This window comes from Diuraphis noxia, unplaced genomic scaffold (genome assembly GCF_037042655.1).
Source record: "Diuraphis noxia isolate RWA-SAM2 unplaced genomic scaffold, SU_Dnox_SAM2 contig0003, whole genome shotgun sequence".
NCBI lineage: Eukaryota > Metazoa > Arthropoda > Insecta > Hemiptera > Aphididae > Diuraphis > Diuraphis noxia.
The window spans coordinates 13623953-13645031 of NW_028301713.1; the positions used below are offsets into that span (position 1 = coordinate 13623953).

Below are 21079 nucleotides of genomic sequence, written 5' to 3' on the forward strand. Positions count from 1 at the left end.
TTCCATCCATTACAGTAACCCACTTGTAACCTACTGTACAGCAGAGCGACATCCACGACTTACCCGCCTTTTTTAAAAATTATTATACTAGTAGATATATCATATTACATCACGTGTATATCTTATATAAGTCATTGTCATATCCGTTGACTCTTATTAAAGTTATACGAATTCTATATACAAAGTTTAAAAAAAAAACTTTTATGTGTCTTGTAAATACTTGTGTCATCGTTTATATGCTGAGTTCAATGTGAACGTGTCAGATAATTCGTCAAGCTTTTGTTTCCGCGGCTGGAATGAAATCTCCGGTTGCGCATTTTATTATATTAATTTATAATTTATTGTTTTTTTAGAATTTTTTTATGCTATATAAACGAAATTGCAGTTTTACTGTTTTACACTTATATGTTGTATTGAATTGCCATGGACGAACTCACTCTACCTCACACACACTTACATATACATTTATTCTATTTTTTTCTTTATAATATGTACATATTCACATCCGTTTAGCTTTTCCTACGCATATAATATGAACTTTGCAGCTAGATATCTAACTTTTTATATCATTTTTTTTTAATGAGACGATTCGTGACCTCGACAATTTTACATGAACTAACATGTAGGACGAGTCCAGGAAATGAAGTACAAACCTGGACACGTACCAAGTGTAGGCCGAATACTGCGGTAGCAAAAATGCGTATTTCCACGCATCTGTTCCACACTATATTTTTCTTATTTTCCCTAATCTAGGTATATGGGATTTTTTTAGTAGATTATGTTCATATATAATATATTATTTATTAGGGTGGATATACGACAATAATATATTTAAAAGTTTCTGATAGGAATGCATATTCACTCTTATAATGTATATTGCATATATATATATGTATGAAAGTATATTGTGTTGTAGGTATATATGTACGTTCAAAATGTAGCTATAGAGCGGGCATTCAATTTGAATTGGATTGTGTGATTTGTCTGGTCTGGCTGGTTACCGCTTTTTATTTGAAAATTATACGTTCCGTGATAAAGTATAGTATTATTTTTGTATTTAGTACAACGAAACTCATTGAAAACAAAATTATGAAATTCTATTACAAAAAACTGTGAAGTAGTGTCATCACAGCGTGTATCACACTCTTATAAAAAATCAGTGCACAATTGTTTTTGTAGATATATACGTGCGTATAGGATATAACACATCTTATTATTATATGATCTGTGATGGCTTTGAATAAAATCAGAAATTTTATCATAACGATATCATAGTTTTTCGCATGTAACAGATTTACATTTTATTTTTTTCTAAGATACGTAATTGTTTTCGGTATATACATTTTTGAAAATACCTGCTTGTTTTCTGCCGTAATTTAAAAGAAAAACATTATTTGATAAATATCTGTGAAATAACGGAATGTTACCAACATATGATAATAATGTAATAGGTAGTGCGTTTACATAGCATATAGCATATAGCATATACATAGCGTATGTATTTGTATATTTTTATACATATAATGTTTTTTTTAGATGTGAAAAGTGGAAAAATATAAAAAATGAATTTTAAACAATTATATGTATATATAAAAAAAAATTTGAATTTTTTCATATTTCTTAATTGCAGATCTTTGTATTACGTTTTCGTATTTTCAGTATTACCAAGAAAAATAATACAAGTACTGAACAGTGACGCCTATATTCTCTATATGTATAGAGTGTATGGTTAGTGGCACTTTTTTTAGTTTCCAGTATGATAGAAACATAAGTCAGATTTCACCGACAACAATATTTAATGATAAAGTCTTCAGTATAAGGACGTATTAAATTATATTTTTATTAACCGACGCTGTATTTTGTCAATTTATATTTGTATCGTCATATTTAAATACATCCGCCATTAATCCCTGCATTAATCTGTTTTCTTCACGAAGCTTATACTCAATATACTTTATCATGTCCGCTTCATTTATTCCACTTTATAAAATGACGTTATTTTATTCTACGCACTTAAACTTCCTTATTTTTTTTTCGACTATTAATCATTATTCATTAATATCAATATTTCTTTGTATATTCAACTACACATTATGAAAGTATGGCCACGATTATCAACTATACGGAGTTGTAGTGTTTCGTTTCATTTTACGAGTAACTTGAAAATGTTGTGACATACATCAATTTATTTGCAAGTTTGTTTCATGTTATAGTTTATTTATTTTGATCGCGTACGACTAAAATGGAATACACATAGGTAATTGCTGACAAACAGAGCTAACGAAATTCTCTGATTTATCTACATTTTTTTTTTTTTTTAATTTGGAATATATAGAAAAATATCACTACGAAACTCCTAACGATTTTCGAAGTAGGTATCATATATTTATCGCATTTTAATATTTACAATGTACCTACTTGATGAATTAATCATAAAATATGTTATTATATTTATTATATTGTGATTTACATATTGCAGTTATTCATGGATATTTTTTTTTATAACATATATTTTTTCTTCGTAACTGTTATTTATAAAATAATTATTTATGTAATCTTATTTAATTAGAAAGAGTATTTATTATATTTTAACTGATTCAAAATTAATAATACATTCGATCAAACCTTTTTTTTTCTTCATATTTCATATTTTTTTTTTGTGTAGCACAAGGTGCAAATAATAGCTACTAATTTTAAATATAAAACATGTTTTAAATTAGTATTCATAACATACTCGTATCACCATTATTTATTATATTTAAACATTTAAATATATACAAAATAATTAATTTTATATATAATATCATTTCACGAGTCAATTCGATATTATTCTAAGGATAGGTTACAAAGAAAAAATAAGTTGTATTAACGTAGCATGACTCTATTGGGTAAAATATCGGCCACGTATAATTAATTACAGAATATAATATTATGAAAAATGATTGGCCATCAAAAATAAAAAATCAACTTTATGGTTAGCTGCACAGTAATATAGGTTATATAGTAAAACGGATACGATTATTATGGTGTTTCAGATCTCTCAATTAATATTAGCAAAAACAAATGACGGTTTTCATTTAAATTTTACAATAAACCCTAGTTTAGTTATGATATTTTAAAATATTTCTTTAGAAACATTGGATTGTTAAATATTTATTAATATTATCGTTTAATAATTATAACAATTATTTAAAGTTTAGGCAAAACTCGGTAGATGTAGGCGATTTATTATTGTCAAAAACCATAACATAACTATAACGGTAATTATGACGTAGTGGTGACTGGTGATTGTTAATTGTAATTTTAGATTCTGAGCGGAGCGATGAATGTATTGATTTTACCATGCTGTGTGTTTATTTTATTTTTTTTTGTGTTTGTCATCACGTTTTGGGGCAGTAAAAATGTTTCGATTTTTGACTTCAGTACCTCGTTTGATCAAAAAAGTGAATCTAGTTGGTACTTTGGGGGTAAAAAATTTCAAAATTTCAAAATAATCGAGAAAAACAAACTAAAAATTAAGGGAAAAACGGGAAATTTTACGCACCCTCATTTTTCGACAAAATCGATTTTGGTTATGTAACATTAAAACAAATGACCATAGATAAATAACATTTTCACCGAATGTTTATATTAGTATATTCTATCCACCATGCAATTTTCAAAAATTTTCGTCTAAAGTTGAACTATTCATAGGCATTTGTAATTTTCGATCATTATTAGTGTTTTTTTAAATTAATATCGATAAAAATGTATTTGTTAGGCAGAAAAGCTTGAAAATTTAATACAGGGCTCTTAACATATTGTTACAATAGCAGTTGAAAAATAAAAGAAATTCATAATCATAATTTTTTTTATAAGGATTCAAAGTTTGAATTTTGACAAAATACGTAAAAATCACAAAAATTCACAAAATATTTTAAGCTAGAAATTCATAAAAAATTTTCTTTTTAAATCTAAGATTTGAAAATTTAATACAAGATTCCTTACAAGTTTTTCAATCTTTATCACAAATAAAAAGTCCACTGGAATTTCAAATTAAATTTTTATGAGCATTTGAAATTTAAATTTTTACAACATTGGATTTTCACTTTTAGCAATTTCTTTATTTTGGTGTAACTCTAAAACAAATGACCGCAGATACTTGAAATTTTCACTGAATGTTTATATAGGCGTTTTCTAGATTTGATAAAATTTTCAAAATATTTAGATTTGTTTTGAGCTGTTAACTGACATTTTAATTTTTCAACTTTTTTAGTTTTTTTTTCTATAAATATCGATAAAAATTTATGTGTTCGGTAGAAAAGCTTGAAAATTTAATACAAGGCTTCTAACACATTGTAACAATAGCAGTTAAAAAATATTAAAAATACATAGGCACGATTTTTTTTTATAAGCATTTAAATTTCAAATTTTGACTAAATACGTAAGAATTACGGCAATGTTCAAATTATCTTAGATAGAAATTCATAAAAGTTTTTCGTATACAATGATATAATATCATTGGATTCAAATTTAATTCCATCCATTACAGTAACCCACTTGTAACCTACTGTACAGCAGAGTGACATCCACGACTTACCTGCCTTTTTTGTTTGGTTTTTTAAAAAATTGTCAATGCAAATGGTACCTACATCACATAAATACTAAATGAGTGGGAGCCGGGTATATTAATGCATGCATATAAATATAATGCATACTTTTAAGAATTTAACGAGACACGGGCACGTCATCTGTGCAAAACGGCAAAATCGCAACATAACGTGACGTCACTGTACAATAATAATAATATATAACTACCTATTAAGTATACAATATGTCGGTTACGTAATAGATGGCTGTTGCACAGGCGAAATGCATTTTATAGTGCCGCACGCGCCAAGGTTACCTTCAATGATGAACGGGCAGGATTCGCAATAGTATGAGTATAGCGGAAAACGTGAATTATCATTATCATTATCATCATCGTTGAGTCGTTACGGTTGCACGGCTGAGGCTATTATTATTATTTATTCGCGTGATGCATCCACGGGGTCACTAGTTGAAAATCGAAAGTAGTGGCGGTGGCGGAGATGGCAGTTGTTGTACTACGTATTTAGTTGTTTTTTCATTATTAAAAAATTGCCGTGGCCAAAATTTATATATTCCTTAGCAATATTATTTTAATGGGACTAATGGGTTAGTCCGTTTTTGACATAAAATAGTACCTATGTACAATTTGTAATTATTAGTTATACATTTATAATAGTAAGCCTAACTAACATTATAAATTATAATATTTCATATGCGGTTAAATAAGCATTGGTAAAATATATTGATAAGCATAACTGCAGTATGTATTTCAATAATTATAAATTTAAATTTGATAATTTGGGTACATGTAATTGGAGTTCGTCATTAGTTTGTTTTAACGACTCATTTTCTAAATAAAATTAGTGGTGGTGTGTATGTGGCTTAAAAAGAGCAGTATATCAGATTAAACACTCTGAGATATTTTAAAGGAGATTCACTAGACAAGTTCAGAAAATTCAATTTTTATATTTCAACATTTTATACAATGAACCTTATATCGACCGAAGCAGTGCGTCTTTATTGAGCCAAGAAGTGTATATCTGCTACCAGAGCATTTTCATGTGGTGGACATGGACGTTTAAGCATGTAACTGGACTTTTTCAAGCTTAAAGTCAAAATCTGTGACATAATCAAGTATTCGCGGAATATTGTTCTCATCAAGACAGCATGAAAAGATTAAAAGAGATTAGATCCTAGAAAATTTAAAAACCTTACAGTTGAACTGATTTAGAATATATTTAAAAAATATAAAAAAATTTACTCAGTGGTGCGATTACAGAGGTGGTGGGCTTGGGTATCGTATTTACCAACATCCGATGGTATTTTTTTTTCAAACTAGCCCACATACTTATTTAACTCTAATTTGGCAATGTAATTAGAAGACTCAAAAGACAGTGGCCTAGAGACCTACTAAAATTAAAAAAAATTAAAAAATTAAAATTATAAAAAAATATCACGACATCTAAAATGTTCTCGGTCGGGTGGTGGCACCGTGGTGCTGCTGAGTGCCTGCCTACAAATGTTAAATTCTGTTGCTTTATATTATATTAATTATCAAATTTGCTCATTGTACATAATGTTGTATAGATTGTAAATTACTTAAATAATAAAAAAAAAGAAACTCTACTTTACAATATATTTTATAAGAATAATATCGAAGAAACCAAATTACTTTGCTAGCTGTATATCACTAAGATAATATTTATTCATAATAATTATAAACACTATTGTTTGAATATATTACATTAAGTATATTTTAGTATAGTATTATTTTTTATTTATTTAATAATTAAATGTTTCAGCATATTAATCATGCTTTTACAAGTTTAGATTACGGTTTACAAATAGAATATGGAATGGGGATTGTAGATAATTTTAATGAGGGATGTAGATAAGAGATTTAATATTGGAAGTAATGGCTGCTATGGGAATATTGTTGTGAGTTTGCTTAAAATTACAGTTATTAGAGAAATTAATGGATTTAATAATATTTTTAGTTAATTCAAGATGTTTGACGTTAAATTTGAATTTGAGTTTGAAGTACTGGATGTTGGTTGGGCAGCTGTTGGGCAACTGACATATGATGGACCAGACTGGGGTGCATGCGCTGCATGATGACGTGAGGTGCCTTGTTGTTGTGGAATTACTACCTTTTTTGGTTTGTTTGAAGAATTTGTCAATTTTTTGTAAATGATACAACCTTTATATGATGCTGTATGTGCACCAGAGCATAGTGCACATTTAGCCGGGAGGCTACTATCTTTGGTGCACATATCAGTTGAGTGATTTTGGCCGCATTTAACGCATCTGGGCTGCTGACTACAGTAGTTACGCGTATGACCGTATGCTTGGCATGTATAGCATTGAGGCGGGTTTTTGCGTTTTGTATGTAGTTTTTCAATCAATACTGCGGAATGAAGGAGTTTTGTAATCTTGAAGATTTCTTTATTGTTTTCTTTAAGAGCCAGTTCAACGTGGAACAGTGGTAAAGGACGATGGTTCTTTTTGATATTAACCACGCGCGTGGCCGAGTGTCCAAGTTCAGCCAGGGCGTTTCTAATATCAGTTATGATAGTGGAGTGATGCAGATTTCTGATTACTGCTTTGTATTGCCGTTTGCAGTACGGCTGAAAAGAGTGAAATTCGGCATTGGTTTCTTTTAAGTGATCGATAACTATGTTGTAGGTTATGCGGTTGTTGGTGCGGATTATAATAAATGATGGTATGGACTTAAATGAAATATCGTTTGTGCCTGTGAGTGATATTATTTTTTTACTGAATATTGAGAAATTGGTGACGTTCTTCACGTAGACCGGGTAGGCTTAGGTGTGATTTTAGTTTTATATAGTTGTTCACAGACTACTATGTAATCATTTGATTGAAATACCTCATTTTCGATTTCGCCGTCAGTGACCTTGGCCAGTGCCGCGTATCGATTTGGTGATGTGTATTGCTTGATTTTCTTTTCTTCTGTGGTTATGGACTAGAAGGCGAGGACAAATGCCGTTTTGATTTTTGGATTTGTGGTGGTTGAGGCGGCGCCATGTTAGGTGGACTCAAAGTGTTTACGAGGAGCGATAACGGAGCGGACGTGCGCGCGAACGTGTGTTCATGACGAACGTTATCGCCAGACATTATAGTATAAAAGTAAACAACTGAGAGGTATATTATTATTTTTTTGGGCGACCATGCTTATCAGTTATGTCGTATAATCTTTAACTGTTTAACTGTATAAATGATTGCATGAGAATATATTTAATTGTTATCTAATTATTTGTTTCCATATGTGTGTACAATGGCTGTATGTGAAGTGAAGAACTTACGATCCATAATATAAATATATACAAACATTTTTTGGGGTAAGATAGATAAAATGCATAAAAATATTATATCCTTCTCTCTACAAATATGACCAAATAACTCCAATGAATTCACTACGACGATGATTAATTATCGTTCACTGTGCAATGTTTTGATTGTGATAGTGATATTTTTTTTTAGATTGGTACGGGCGCTTATGAACTTAACTTTTTTTTCCGTTTAAACCGACAACAGAGGAGGATCTGTATGAACACTACTATTCCTCAGCTGCCATCGTTTATTAATGTTTAATAAAAACGCTAATACATACACATACTTAACACCTTATGAACTTAACTTGACTCATTTTAACTTAACTTAGCTTGACTCATTGCAGCCGCGAGTTTCGTAATTGGATTTTTTTTACTCGAAGATTTCCCAGAAACTATTTGAAAATCGTTCTATTATATCACCAACACACGCTACTGCACGATAGCATATTATGATATCACGTGTGTAGTGTGTATAACTTATGACGTCACTTATATTATCATTGCGCCGTGTTAATATTTCATAGTTTTTATGATAGTTTTATTTGTGGTGTGGTGGATGTTGTTATTGGATAATTAGTTTTATATATGGTTGGGAATTAGAAGTTGGGTTCTTAGAAGGATTGCGAATCACCGCTTTTTCAGTCCGTGGAAAACAACTTTTTCTCATAACATAGTTTTTATCGTCAACAGTACCGAATAAGATTTAAAAAAAAAACGTTCATGCTCGTCGACTTACGACGTGTTTGACTGTCAAACAACCTACATAAAAATAAGAAAATCGAAACTATTAGATATATAACTATGATTTATCATGGGAATTTAGAATATTATTATATAGCATTATAGCAATAACTAGCGATACATAATAATATTATATACTTACTATTTATTAATAATATTGTATAATTAGGAATATTTTGCTGTATCGAAAGCGTTGTCCGTGTGATATTAAAGAAAGATTACAGATAGACGATAGTTATAGTATTCGCTCACTTATTACTAGTTAGAAATCGGGATCAAGAATTGATATTCGGTAAAATCTATTTATTGTGATATCTATTATCTACTGCTCGATGTGTAAATTCAATTTAAACAAAATGAAAATATGTTCAGATAAATTTAATTCAAAAACGTATACTATAATTTTTCCTCATAATACTCTCTTAGCAATCTTTGGATTTAACACCCAATCTGAAAAGTTGAATCGTCATTGTCTCAATTAAGTCGACAATAAAATCGAGACATTTAATCGACATTTCTAAATATATTTTTGTTGAGTGTCTGCTGCACCTTTTAAAATAGTCAAATCTTTCTTTATTACCGAAGAAAAAAGCCTTATGAATCTGTTGTGTTTATTTATTTTTAATTTTATCTCAGTCTTGTTATCCTAATTCCAGACAATTTATAGTTTATTGATTATGTATATACATACATGTGCTTTACTTTGTTTTTCGAGACGATTTGCATTCATGCCGTTTACCATTTTATTTTTTTCATATTTTGGTATGTTGTAGAACTGACAATATCCGAAAAAAATTGTATTTTACTTACCATTCTATAATAATATGTCTGTTGTGACACTAGAATGTTTAAAATAGCTTGAGTGGGGCTATGTGATTCGTAGTTACAATGCTACAACACTTACAACTAGATACAATGCTTTTGTGTAGGCACTAAATTCTATAGTTTACTTGATTTTTTCATATTATTGTTAACTTTATTTGCTTCTAACACCTTTTTTATTAGCTTCTTCGTAGAAATCATGCGTCCATTCTTAATTGATTTCGTTGTGTGCTACTTATAGCTATAACCGGCATTCGATATCTGACCTCGTTTTGTAATCTCATCATATAATATTGTTTTAAATTTGTCAACTATAATAATAATGTAGCTACATCTGATGTTTGTTTATTACACAGAAAATATAATTGTGATTAAAATTTAAAACCTATTACATAAATATTATGTAACTTTATGAAGTAGCTATAACATGATGGTTTTGTTATGGTAAACAGTTTAATACACTTGATTATTTAGAATTGAAAATTAATGTAGGTAGGTAGGTACATAACTTTTGAGTATATAATATATCACTCATGATAAAACTATACTAAAAAAGCAAACTATGGGATCATAATATTTAAGCATAATAATAATAAACTACAAAGCTATTTTTAATTTTAATATTATTTTTAATTTGCTCATAAAATTATTATTTAAGCTGACCGATAGTGTTCTAATATATTTCATTGTACACTAGGTGATTGGACATGATGATTTATAATAACTATAAGTATATTTTTAATGAATATGTACTACTTGTAAATATTAAATAATACGAAAAAATAATTCCAACATTTGAACTATTTTTTAACAGTTACTATTAGTATTCAACCATAATAACTAATAAGTAATAATCTATAATTAGTTATTTATAAATTTATAAAACTTCAAAAAAAAATTGGTTTAAGTACTCATTTATCGAATAACTTTTAACTAAAATAAATATCTATGTCTTTTAGTTTAATGAGTTTAACAAGGAAAAGAATTTCCGGTAAATGATGTAAACTCAGATGGCGGGGGGGGGGGGGATAAACGACAGGAATATTTGGACTTTGTCCAATGCTTATAGGCTTTCGAACCGATTCGAGATTATATCACAGAGTTTGGGGAATTCCTATGGGGAGTTTAAATAACTAGACTCCGCACTTTCGTTGCATCCATTCCCTTCCTGTGGTGCTAAAACTCGAAACTAAAATCGCAACTTTTAATTGCAACAACACATTTTGACCCAAGCGCACGAGAACGCTGCCACCACCGCTATTTCTTACGCTGTTTAGGGTAATTCGTGTAAAGTTACTCGGCTGGGTCTTTGACGTATGGTAATATTAATATTGTCACATTGTGGCGGAATAGGGTTTACGCTATACACAATTCATTCTGACATACTCTTATGGGTTCTATTGTCCGTTCTCTTTAACCAGCGAGTACGTTTAAGATTACGTAACGCAGGCCTATTTTAATCAAACTAAAAGATAGGGCCAAAACGATCTAAACCCAGTGTACATCTGATGTATAAGACCATACAACAAAATATATTGTAACCGAATCACCGATGTAATATAAACGTTAGCCACTGGAATTTATCATATGTTATAATGACGTGTAATATTTATTTAATGTTATATTAATATGCAATATACAATCAATTTTACAATATATATATTAGATTATTAGAACAACTGAACAACTATACATGAATATTGTATCTACCTATAGGTAGTAGTAGTACTTATACTAATTTTATTAAGAAACCATACTTTAAAGTGTAGATAATGATTATTCGAAAATATTTTGTTTTTAATCAATGCACAATTTTTATTCTGATCATACGTCATACTCATTATTTTTTAAACACTATATTTTAAGTTTCAAATAAGTTTTGAAAGTAAACATTTAAATATTAATATGATTAATTATTTATCTTATCCGTGTGTAGCTAGTGTCAAGCATATTATAGGTAGGTTAGGTATGCATTCGTGTAAGTACATTGATAATTAAATCGTACTCTTCGTTTTAGATGTTATGTTTAATGTTAACTAATTGCAAATTTGGTGTGTCTAACGTAATATTTTTCAAGGTTTATGCATTTTTTTGAAAATTGATTATTCTTCATTGAACTAACAACTAAAATAGTTATTAAAAATGACATTATTTTTAAACAATACATTACTATTTATGGAAATACCGACAAGGTTATTAGGAGTTTCTATGCATGTATATTGTGTATTATGTACCTAATTGTAAATTTTGTGAAATAAGTATTTAGTAAACTGAATAATTTAGTTGTAAATCAAGTATGATAATAATTTTTCGGTACTTAATTTTGAAATCTCTTATTTACTTAATCTACTAATGGTTTACATTTTTTACCATAATTTTTTTGACAGGTAGGTAAATTAGATTTCCATAAAATATAAAAATGTTTGAATTAAAAAAAAAGCAATATCCTATTTATTTTTTTATTGTAAAAATAATTACTTACATTGTAATTGAAATTTTATTACATTATAATATTTAGGAATTATTAGAATTGCCAATATATTTTTTTTTGTTAATAATACACAAGTTAAAACTATATAAATAATTGAATACATATTTTCAGTTTAATCATACTATATCAGTATATCGAAATATATATCCTTATTTAATTTATCAAAGAACTAGGTTACTTCGATGTCTCATTTGTTTTTAAATAATTAACTTTAAAGCACAGATGGATTATTTTAATAAATAAATACAATATTTTGTGAGTGAGAAGAATTATAAATAATTCGGAACTTTGTATTTTTCAACAAGTCGTGTACATTTTAATGAGAAATAGTGCATAATTTTTTATACAATCGTCAATTGTTATAGTGTTTAACTGCTTCTTTTTCTTCGTATTTTATGTGTTTAATGGTGTAGCCAGGATTAATAAAAGGGTGTTTAAGTATAAATAAAATTAAGATTTTACAGTCTGTGTGTATACATTATAGGGAAAAGGGCAAAGGTGTGTGTGTTTGTGGGAGAGGAGTGGTTAATCAGCCAAAAATCCTCCCACTACGCTACTGTATAGGTATGTTCTAAACCGTTATTGTTACTTGTTTGTATCATAATAACTATAACTTTCTATACTCTTCTTACTGTTCAAGTGAAGAAACGAAGTCAGCTGCCGGCTTGTGCATAGGGTCGTGGGACAAATAATTTGGAATTTTAAATGTTTAGTCGTTGGATTAGATGATAGAATGAGACGTTATAAGAACATTTGTTATCATATATTTACTAAATTTCAGTAAAATCTAAACATTTATAGTCATGAAATATATTAATTGTTATTATTTACAAATATAAATAATATTGAAAATATGATTCCAATGAATTATGAAAAAAAGAACTTAAAAATTCTGTTCACCCTCTACATACTTAGTTCAGATTATTTTAAAGTAATAAATCGATATTTTAGCGACACCATTAAGGTTAGTGATTATTGAACATCTGAAGCAATCTTGTAGTTAAAATCATGAAATTATTTAAATTTTGTTTAGCAGAAAATATATACCATACATATTTTTTTATTACTTTGAATGAGTAGGTTGATATATTAGAAACAGGGTTTAAAGGTAGATACTCTCTAATGTTCATGTATTAAATTTATAAACCGACCATTATTAAATATAAATTCATTTAAAAAAATGAAATTTGTTGAGTCGTTTTTCTTGTATATATTAACATTATCATCAAATTATGGAAGTTAATTTTTTTTTTTTTTTTTTTTTTTATTAGAAATAAGGCTTCGACATAGCCGGTCATTAGCCTGGAGTAGGTTAGGTTACAGTGTAACTGATAAGTAAAGTTAGTACAGAAGATAATTTTTTTTTATTTATTATAAAAACAAGGAAAAATATAATTTTTCCAGCCAAACTCTTCAAGTTGGTTTCACATTTAATTAAATGTGTCTAGACACATTTTTTAATAAGATTTTAAATAGGTACTAATTCATAAGTAAATTACAACGTTAACTATATATTTTGTTCATAAAATAAACTTATTGATTCTGAGCTGAGGGATGTGTTGGTTTAACAATTATTTTTATTATTCAAGTTTTTGAGCAAAACATGTGACTGAATCTTCAACTTTCTGATCTTAAAATATATCGAGGTGAATTTAATAAACATTAAATTCAATTATAATCGATGTTTTATGTTTAATTTTATTGAATAAAAAATATTATCATACATTTATTAATTTGTGTAGGTACCTATGTAGTTAGTATTAATTAATGTTTAATTTTCTGCAAGAAGACCTAAATATACTTCTTGATTGGTGTATTGTAAATAAAGCTCAATGTCTCTAAATGTTCAAAAATTACGTTTTGTCGTACGAAAAAGAAAATCAACTTTTATTATTCAATTAATGATGTTATACTACTTAATATAATGTTACTACTATTCGTAATCTTGGTATTACATTACAATCTGATTTATTATTTCCCACTCATCTTGACCAAATTTGTTTAAAAGCTCTAAAAACCCTTGGATTTTTAATTAGATCTACTTTATTTTTTATTGATATTTATTGTCTTTACACCCTTTTCTGTTCCTCGGTTAGATCAATATTGTAGTATAGGTCTATTGGGCGGTGCCCATTCTTGGCATGCTATTTTGAAAAAATCAAAAGGATACAAAGAAGATTTTGAGATTTATATTTAAAAAAAAATATTAAATACCTAGTGAAATGACAAATAACATAAATGATATTCAAAATGTCCTTAATCTCAGTCCTTTATTTATTTGTCGTAAAAAAGCTGATATTTTCTTCTTTTCTAAATTAATAAATGGTAAAATGACATAATCTTCTCTTTTAGAACCTATTTTTTTAAATGTTCCTCGATATTACTCTCGAAATTACCCTACATTCTATATTAAAATCCACCTTACTAATTATGGATATAATAATCCCTTAGAAAGAATTTTAAGGATGGGAAATGAATCCGGAATTGATTTCTTTAATTTGTAGGTATCCTCCATATATTTATGAGTTAACGGTTATCTTAATTCTTATATATTATAACTTCTTAATTGTAATTTAATAAATATTACTATAAATTAATATTATATAGGTAAATATAGAATGTATGTCATAGGTATGTTATTTTATAATGCTGTACCAAAGCCATCTTTGGCGTTTATTTAAATAAATTAAATTTTCTTAGTAATATTTTTAGTGGAAAGATAATTGGGCCAATTTTTAAGTACATATTTCTATAAACTTTCTTTTTGGGTTTTTTTCTACTTTGTACTGGAATTACTCTTTCAGGGATAAATAGTTAGAAAATGTTAAATATTCAAATAACGTGTCATAATTGCCATCGAAAATCTTTCTGTAATTTTTACACAATAATAACTATAACGTAACAAAAATATCGTTAGCCAGCGTACTTAGAATAAGATGCATCTTTTTTTGTTTGTTTTTTTTTCGTATTATCTTCGACGCTGCCGGAATTGCTTGCGCATTATGTCGACATTTTTATATGTATCTAATAAACTAAATTATGTTGAAAAATACAAAACATGAACAATATTTTAAAATACAATCATATAATAAAATGAAGTATAAACAAAATAACCTAATATGTAGGCGATGATTCTGAATCAGGGACAGAAATAGTAATTTATTATAAACAAAATTATAGTTTAATCAACACTGCAATTGTTGTTATTTTGAAAAAATAAAAAGTTCTGTTAATGTTGAGTTGTTCACTTAAGAGGTTTCCAATAATTTGAAAACAACTAATAAACACTCTGGAACTACTATTGTTGCGAATAATTTTATACAATATTAACAGCAATAGTCGATGGAAAGAGCCGGAAGAGCGCCTGTGAAAAACTTCTATTCCATTAAATATTTTCATATACACATATAGAAATGAATGTTGTTTGTGTGTTGTGTGTAGTGTATACAGTACAAAGCGGAAACCAACATGACGAGATGACATCACGCAATCGTCATTAATAACATACAGCGACGCGCCGACGCAAGTACGTTCCATTAATAAAATGAGAACGGTGGCAGAGGAGTATAACGCAGCTGATGTGTTGGGAGGGGTGTGAGAAGAGGAGAAGTAGGAAATGTAAGAAGGGGTGAAGCGGAGAGGACAGTAAGAAGAAAAGAGATGGCAGGATGAATGTAATTCTGGCGCGCGGGTCATCATCAATTGATCGGTGAGAGGGCGACGCGGTGGCGGTGTAATAGGAAGGAATTTTTAAATTGCACAGGCGGAAGGTCACGTTCCGGTTACACTATTAGGTAATCTAAGCATATCATTTTCATTTGATGAACAGTATTACTGGCTAGGTTAGCCACTGCTGGACTGCTGTGACACATATATGATAAAAATTGCTAATAATAATAATTGTACCACGTATACGGTTATATATTATTAGTACATATTGCATTTCAATAATGATATATTAAAATATTCATAATATTATTCCAATCACTGATATCAATAATCAGCGCGATTGAATATTATACAAATTACGAACACTATTTTATAATTATTTAATATAGCTATCATACTTCCTCGCATGCTGTCGACCCTTGTCTTGCCACTGAAAAACTAGTCGACGGGTGCTATTATACATAATATGTCAATGTTAATAAATGGTGGTTGAGGAATAGTGGCCAACGTAATTCGTCAAAAATTTCAATTTAACGTCGTTCATGAGAAAATTTTATTGTTTTACAATCCACCACGAAAATACATTTTTCACCTATTTCATATTAATATATTATACCTAGAATTATTTTATTATTTAACGTTATCTTTTTTCTTTAGAAAAATCAAACTGTTTTTTTCTAGATTGTGTGTTTTATAACATACAATGATGTGCGTGATGTTAATTTGAAACCCGGAAGCGTTTATTCGCACTTCTGTAAATATGATTTTCGTAAATTGGATTTTCGTTAACATAATAGCATGCAAGTATGCAATCATATTATTTAAAGTTACTAGGTAAGTAAACGTTTCATATACTAACAATATTTTATGGATATTATGCATCGCGCTAAGGCGATAAATGATCTAATATTTATGGTATAGATCTAGTATTAAATCTATTGCATAGGCCAACATTTTCAATCATTTTTCTCATTTTTATTAAGAATTAATTATTTTATTTAGATTAAAATTAAGAATGTTTTGTGGATTTGAACATAATTTAATCTATTTTAATTTACAACAGTTTTTTACAATAAATAATTTCTAACAATAGTACCTATAACGAATATTTTTAAAATAAATTAAATGACCAAGTACGAAATCGTGTAAATCTTAATATATATAAATCTCGTGTCACAATGTTTGTCCTCAATGGACTCCTAAACCACTTTACCGATTTTGATGAAATTTTTTACACCGCGTGTAATTTGGTCCAACTTAAAAGATAGGATATTTTTTATTTCAAATTTTTTAATACATTAAATATTTTAATTAACTTTTTAATAAATTTGTATGATTGCATGGTGTATTTCGGGTTTTTCCGTGGCCGACTGCGATAATATCTATCTGTAACCTGATCTTGACAGAATAATTATTTGAATCATTAATGGCTTAGTCAACAGGCGATTTTGGCAGCCAAAAACGTTGATGTTGACGAAATTAACTTCCAGATACAACAGTTGTCACTAGGCGATCTGATGTCTTTTAAATCAATCGATACTGTTGTTAATGAAAATGAAAGTGTAAATTTTCCGATTGAATTTTTAAATTCATTAGATATCCCTGGAATGCCACCACATAATCTTCGATTAAAGATTGGTTCCCCTATTATTCTCCTCCGTAATTTGAATCCACCTCAATTATGTAACGGTACGCGTTTGGTCATCAAAAAGATCACCGGAAACATTCTTGAAGCAACCATTTTGTCTGGGAAGTCTAAAGGAAAAGTGGTCCTGCTGCCACGTATTCCGATGATACCATCAGATTCTACCATACCCTTCAAAAGGCTACAGTTTCCAATTCGTTTAGCTTTCGCCATGTCTATAAATAAATCTCAAGGTCAAACAATGTCCATTTGTGGTTTAGATTTGGAAAATCCATGTTTTTCTCATGGGCAACTATATGTTGCGTGTTCACGTGTTGGGAAACCGTCGAATCTATTTGTGTTAGCTAAAGACAGGTTAACCAAAAACATTGTGCACCGATTGGTGTTAAATTAAATTGAAATTGAAAGTATTTATAATTCAAAAAAATAGATATTAATGTTTAAAAGTTTAAGACTGTCTGCCTTGCCTATCTCATTCATGAGTTTAAGCGTCACATGTTATTTACTGTATTATACTGTAATATACTTATATTTGTTATAAAATTAAATGGAAATAATAAATCTGATAAATTTTTATTTTGTACCTATTGATTTCTGCTTAATATCAAGTGTAAGAACATTTTAATAAATTAATTGTGTTCAACGTACTTCCCCTTCAAATCTCTATCCAGTGAATTTGTATACCAACATCAACATTTTCGTCTTTGTTAGTAAATAATTTCATTGTACTAAAGGGTTATAGTAGTAGAAAGTCAAATAAGGAGATCACCATATTTTTTTACAAATACCATCTGTGTGAAAAAGCATAGTGGACTCCGTGACTGATGTTCTCTTATTGTTCCTCTTAGATTGTTTACTATAATGTAATATAACAAAAACTTTAGCCACAGCAACGCGTGGCCGGGTCAGCTAGTATATATATATATATATCATACATTGATTATAATTATTTAGATTTTAATATATTTTTTTTGTTTTTGTAAATAATAATAGTTGATGTCAAAATTGATACATAATATTATTTGTATAGCTTTGTCACAGCAAATGAAAACAAAATTAGAAATTACCTAATCTCTGCATAATTTATCGAATCCTCTAGTTCTAGATATTTAATTAAAAAATTTAAAATATTAAACGATTAATTGAGTAATATCTATTAAAAAGACAATATACAATATACATATTATAAGGTGATTCGCCAAGCAAGCTTATCTTAATTTTTCCATTATTGCTCATCAATCATCATACTTAAGAAACTTATTTTTAAATGATTAGATTATTGGAACCATTTAATATACAATAGCGTGAATTTTTAAGCAAGCTCATTCTCATTTTTCCCTTCAATACCTAGTATATTTATTCAAATTCTGCTTTTTAGAATTTTTAAGTAGAGTCAAAGACCATATTTTCAAATGTCTGATATTTTTTATATACTACTTATAAGAAGTATCCTGTGGCGATTCCAACTTTTTATTTTTCAAATGAGAACCCTGCCCCTTTTCTTAATGAAAATTATTTAGTGAATAATTTTTTTGTAAATTTTGATGTATCTAAATCAAAATTCTAATGAGTAGTTTTTGAGTCAATAAAATGTTTATACTAAGGATAATAATCCTTAAAAATAATTGCATAAAAATAAAAACTACATGTAATGTTAGATGTATTTATTATACATGGCTCATTGTTACAAATCATTTATATTGATAAATCACTAATAATTACTATCTTTTGAAAATCATCTAAGCGCCTTATCTACTTCACCCATTACCATAGACATTATATTATCCTTAAAACATAGTTACATAATTTAAAAACTACTAGCTTGAATTTTGATTTAGACACATAAAATCTTCTTATGAATGAAAAATAAAAGAAGGAGATTACTATAATATGAAAAACTGAAGTTTGATAGTCACATGATCATCCTTAAGTGGTGCAAAAAATGTCAATGATTCGAAAAATGGTCTTCAAGTGTGTTTATTGATTCCAAAAATCGGAATTTTAATACATGCATAACTTAACCATAAAAATAGGATGAGTATGCTTAAAAATCACCCTGTGTAATTCGTGACGATACGTTTTTTTTCATATGAGATAAAATATATTTCCTGAAAACTGTATAGCATATTTTTTTTTATGTATGTATAGATTATACTTAAACAAATGTAATTTGTGGTGATTATACTTAAACAATTTTTATACATTTTTATGAATTATAATAAATGTTGATGGATTAAGTAATATTGACAAAGTTAGTTTGTAAAGTTTTGTGATTCAGTATTATCTGTCATGTTTTCAGTTTTATGGCCTTTATAATTATTCAAAATTAATTTTCTGATTAATTAATTGCTTAATGATTTTATTTTGTATACGTTTGGCTCTATTCATATGCGTCTTGAACTTACCCAAATTGAATGAAATGACCACGAATGAATTTTCTAAATTTTCTAAAAAAATGTCACGAAATCTACTATACAATGTAATCTAATAAATCATGGATATTTGAATTCATGCTTCCGAGAGTTCATAGTGATTCTCATAGTCTTTACTATACTTATATGCTAAACTCAAATAAAATAAATTCTAGAGCAGATGTTTCATGATTATTTGTGGAATTAAAAAATTAGATTATAGAATTCCTACTGTGTAAAATCAGTATTTAGTCCAATGATATAATTATTTAAACATTTTAAATGACAACTTCTGACTAGTTAAGCATAGAATTAAAAATAAAAGTACTTAGCGGGCAATGATAGAAATAGATTTTCATTTATATAATAAATATACAGGGTGTCCTGCGAAGATTTACCCATTGTGATATCTCACGAAATAATGGAAATATTAAAATTTTGGTTTTATAATAAGATTCACTGGGTTAAGAACTACAATTATTTCATTTTTAAATTTATTTTAACATTTTTGTAAAAAATTTTAAAAAATTTTATTTTTTATTTAATTACTTCCAAAAAAAATTAAAGATAGCCATTTTGTAGAGTTTATTTTTAAATATAATATTATTATATTAAATTATATTAAATATAAAATATATACCCAAAATTAATATTATATAATATTTTTTAATATTGACGTTTCAAAATTTTATTTTCATTAATTTACTGATTTTTAATATTTTTTCTAGTTTTGAAGAAATAAAATGTGATTTTTAACTATTGTCTATTAGGAACCGAAAAGTATTCGGCCGGCCGTATGGGAATGCGCACGGCGCGGCGGGTCACATATTTGATAAAATTACGGTGTTAAATAATTCGCAATTTTTCTCGAAACTAAAAAAAATATTAAAAATCAAGAAATTAATATCAAATTTTAAAACCTCAATATTGACAATATTTTCAGAAAAATTAACTCTACAAAATGGTTATCTTTAATTTTTTTGGAAATAATTAAATAAAAAAATATATTTTACCTTTTTTACCAAAACATTAAAATAAATTAATATAATTGTAGTTCTTATCTCTGTGAGTTTTATTACGAAATCAGAATTTCGATATCACCATTATTTCGGGAGATATAGCAAAGGGTAAATCCTCACAGGACACTCTGTATAATTGTTATTGATAGTACATAGAGATAAAATTCATGTTTCTTAAGACACGTATACAAGATATTATATTATTACTAATACATATTATATTAAATATAATTCAGCATCAATAATGATTATAACGTCATAGTTGAACATTATTTTATTCAAATTAGTTCTAGTATTTTTCTGGTTGTTTTCATCTAATAATCGATCATTTTTAAAATTCCTTGGTATACTAAAAATCA

General features: G+C 27.9%; 1 protein-coding gene across 1 annotated transcript; it reads left to right on the forward strand.

The window, feature by feature from the left end:
- Positions 1-17162: 17162 nt before the first annotated feature.
- On the forward strand, positions 17163-17684 carry LOC149056766 (ATP-dependent DNA helicase PIF6-like). Its single transcript, XM_089223173.1, has one exon. The coding sequence runs from the start codon at positions 17163-17165 to the stop codon at positions 17682-17684; it is 522 nt and encodes a 173-aa protein (XP_089079299.1).
- Positions 17685-21079: the final 3395 nt, after the last annotated feature.

Bases quoted from the DNA above. Each gene is read 5' to 3' on its own strand.
- LOC149056766 (XM_089223173.1), top strand. From the start codon at position 17,163: ATGTCTTTTAAATCAATCGATACTGTTGTTAATGAAAATGAAAGTGTA.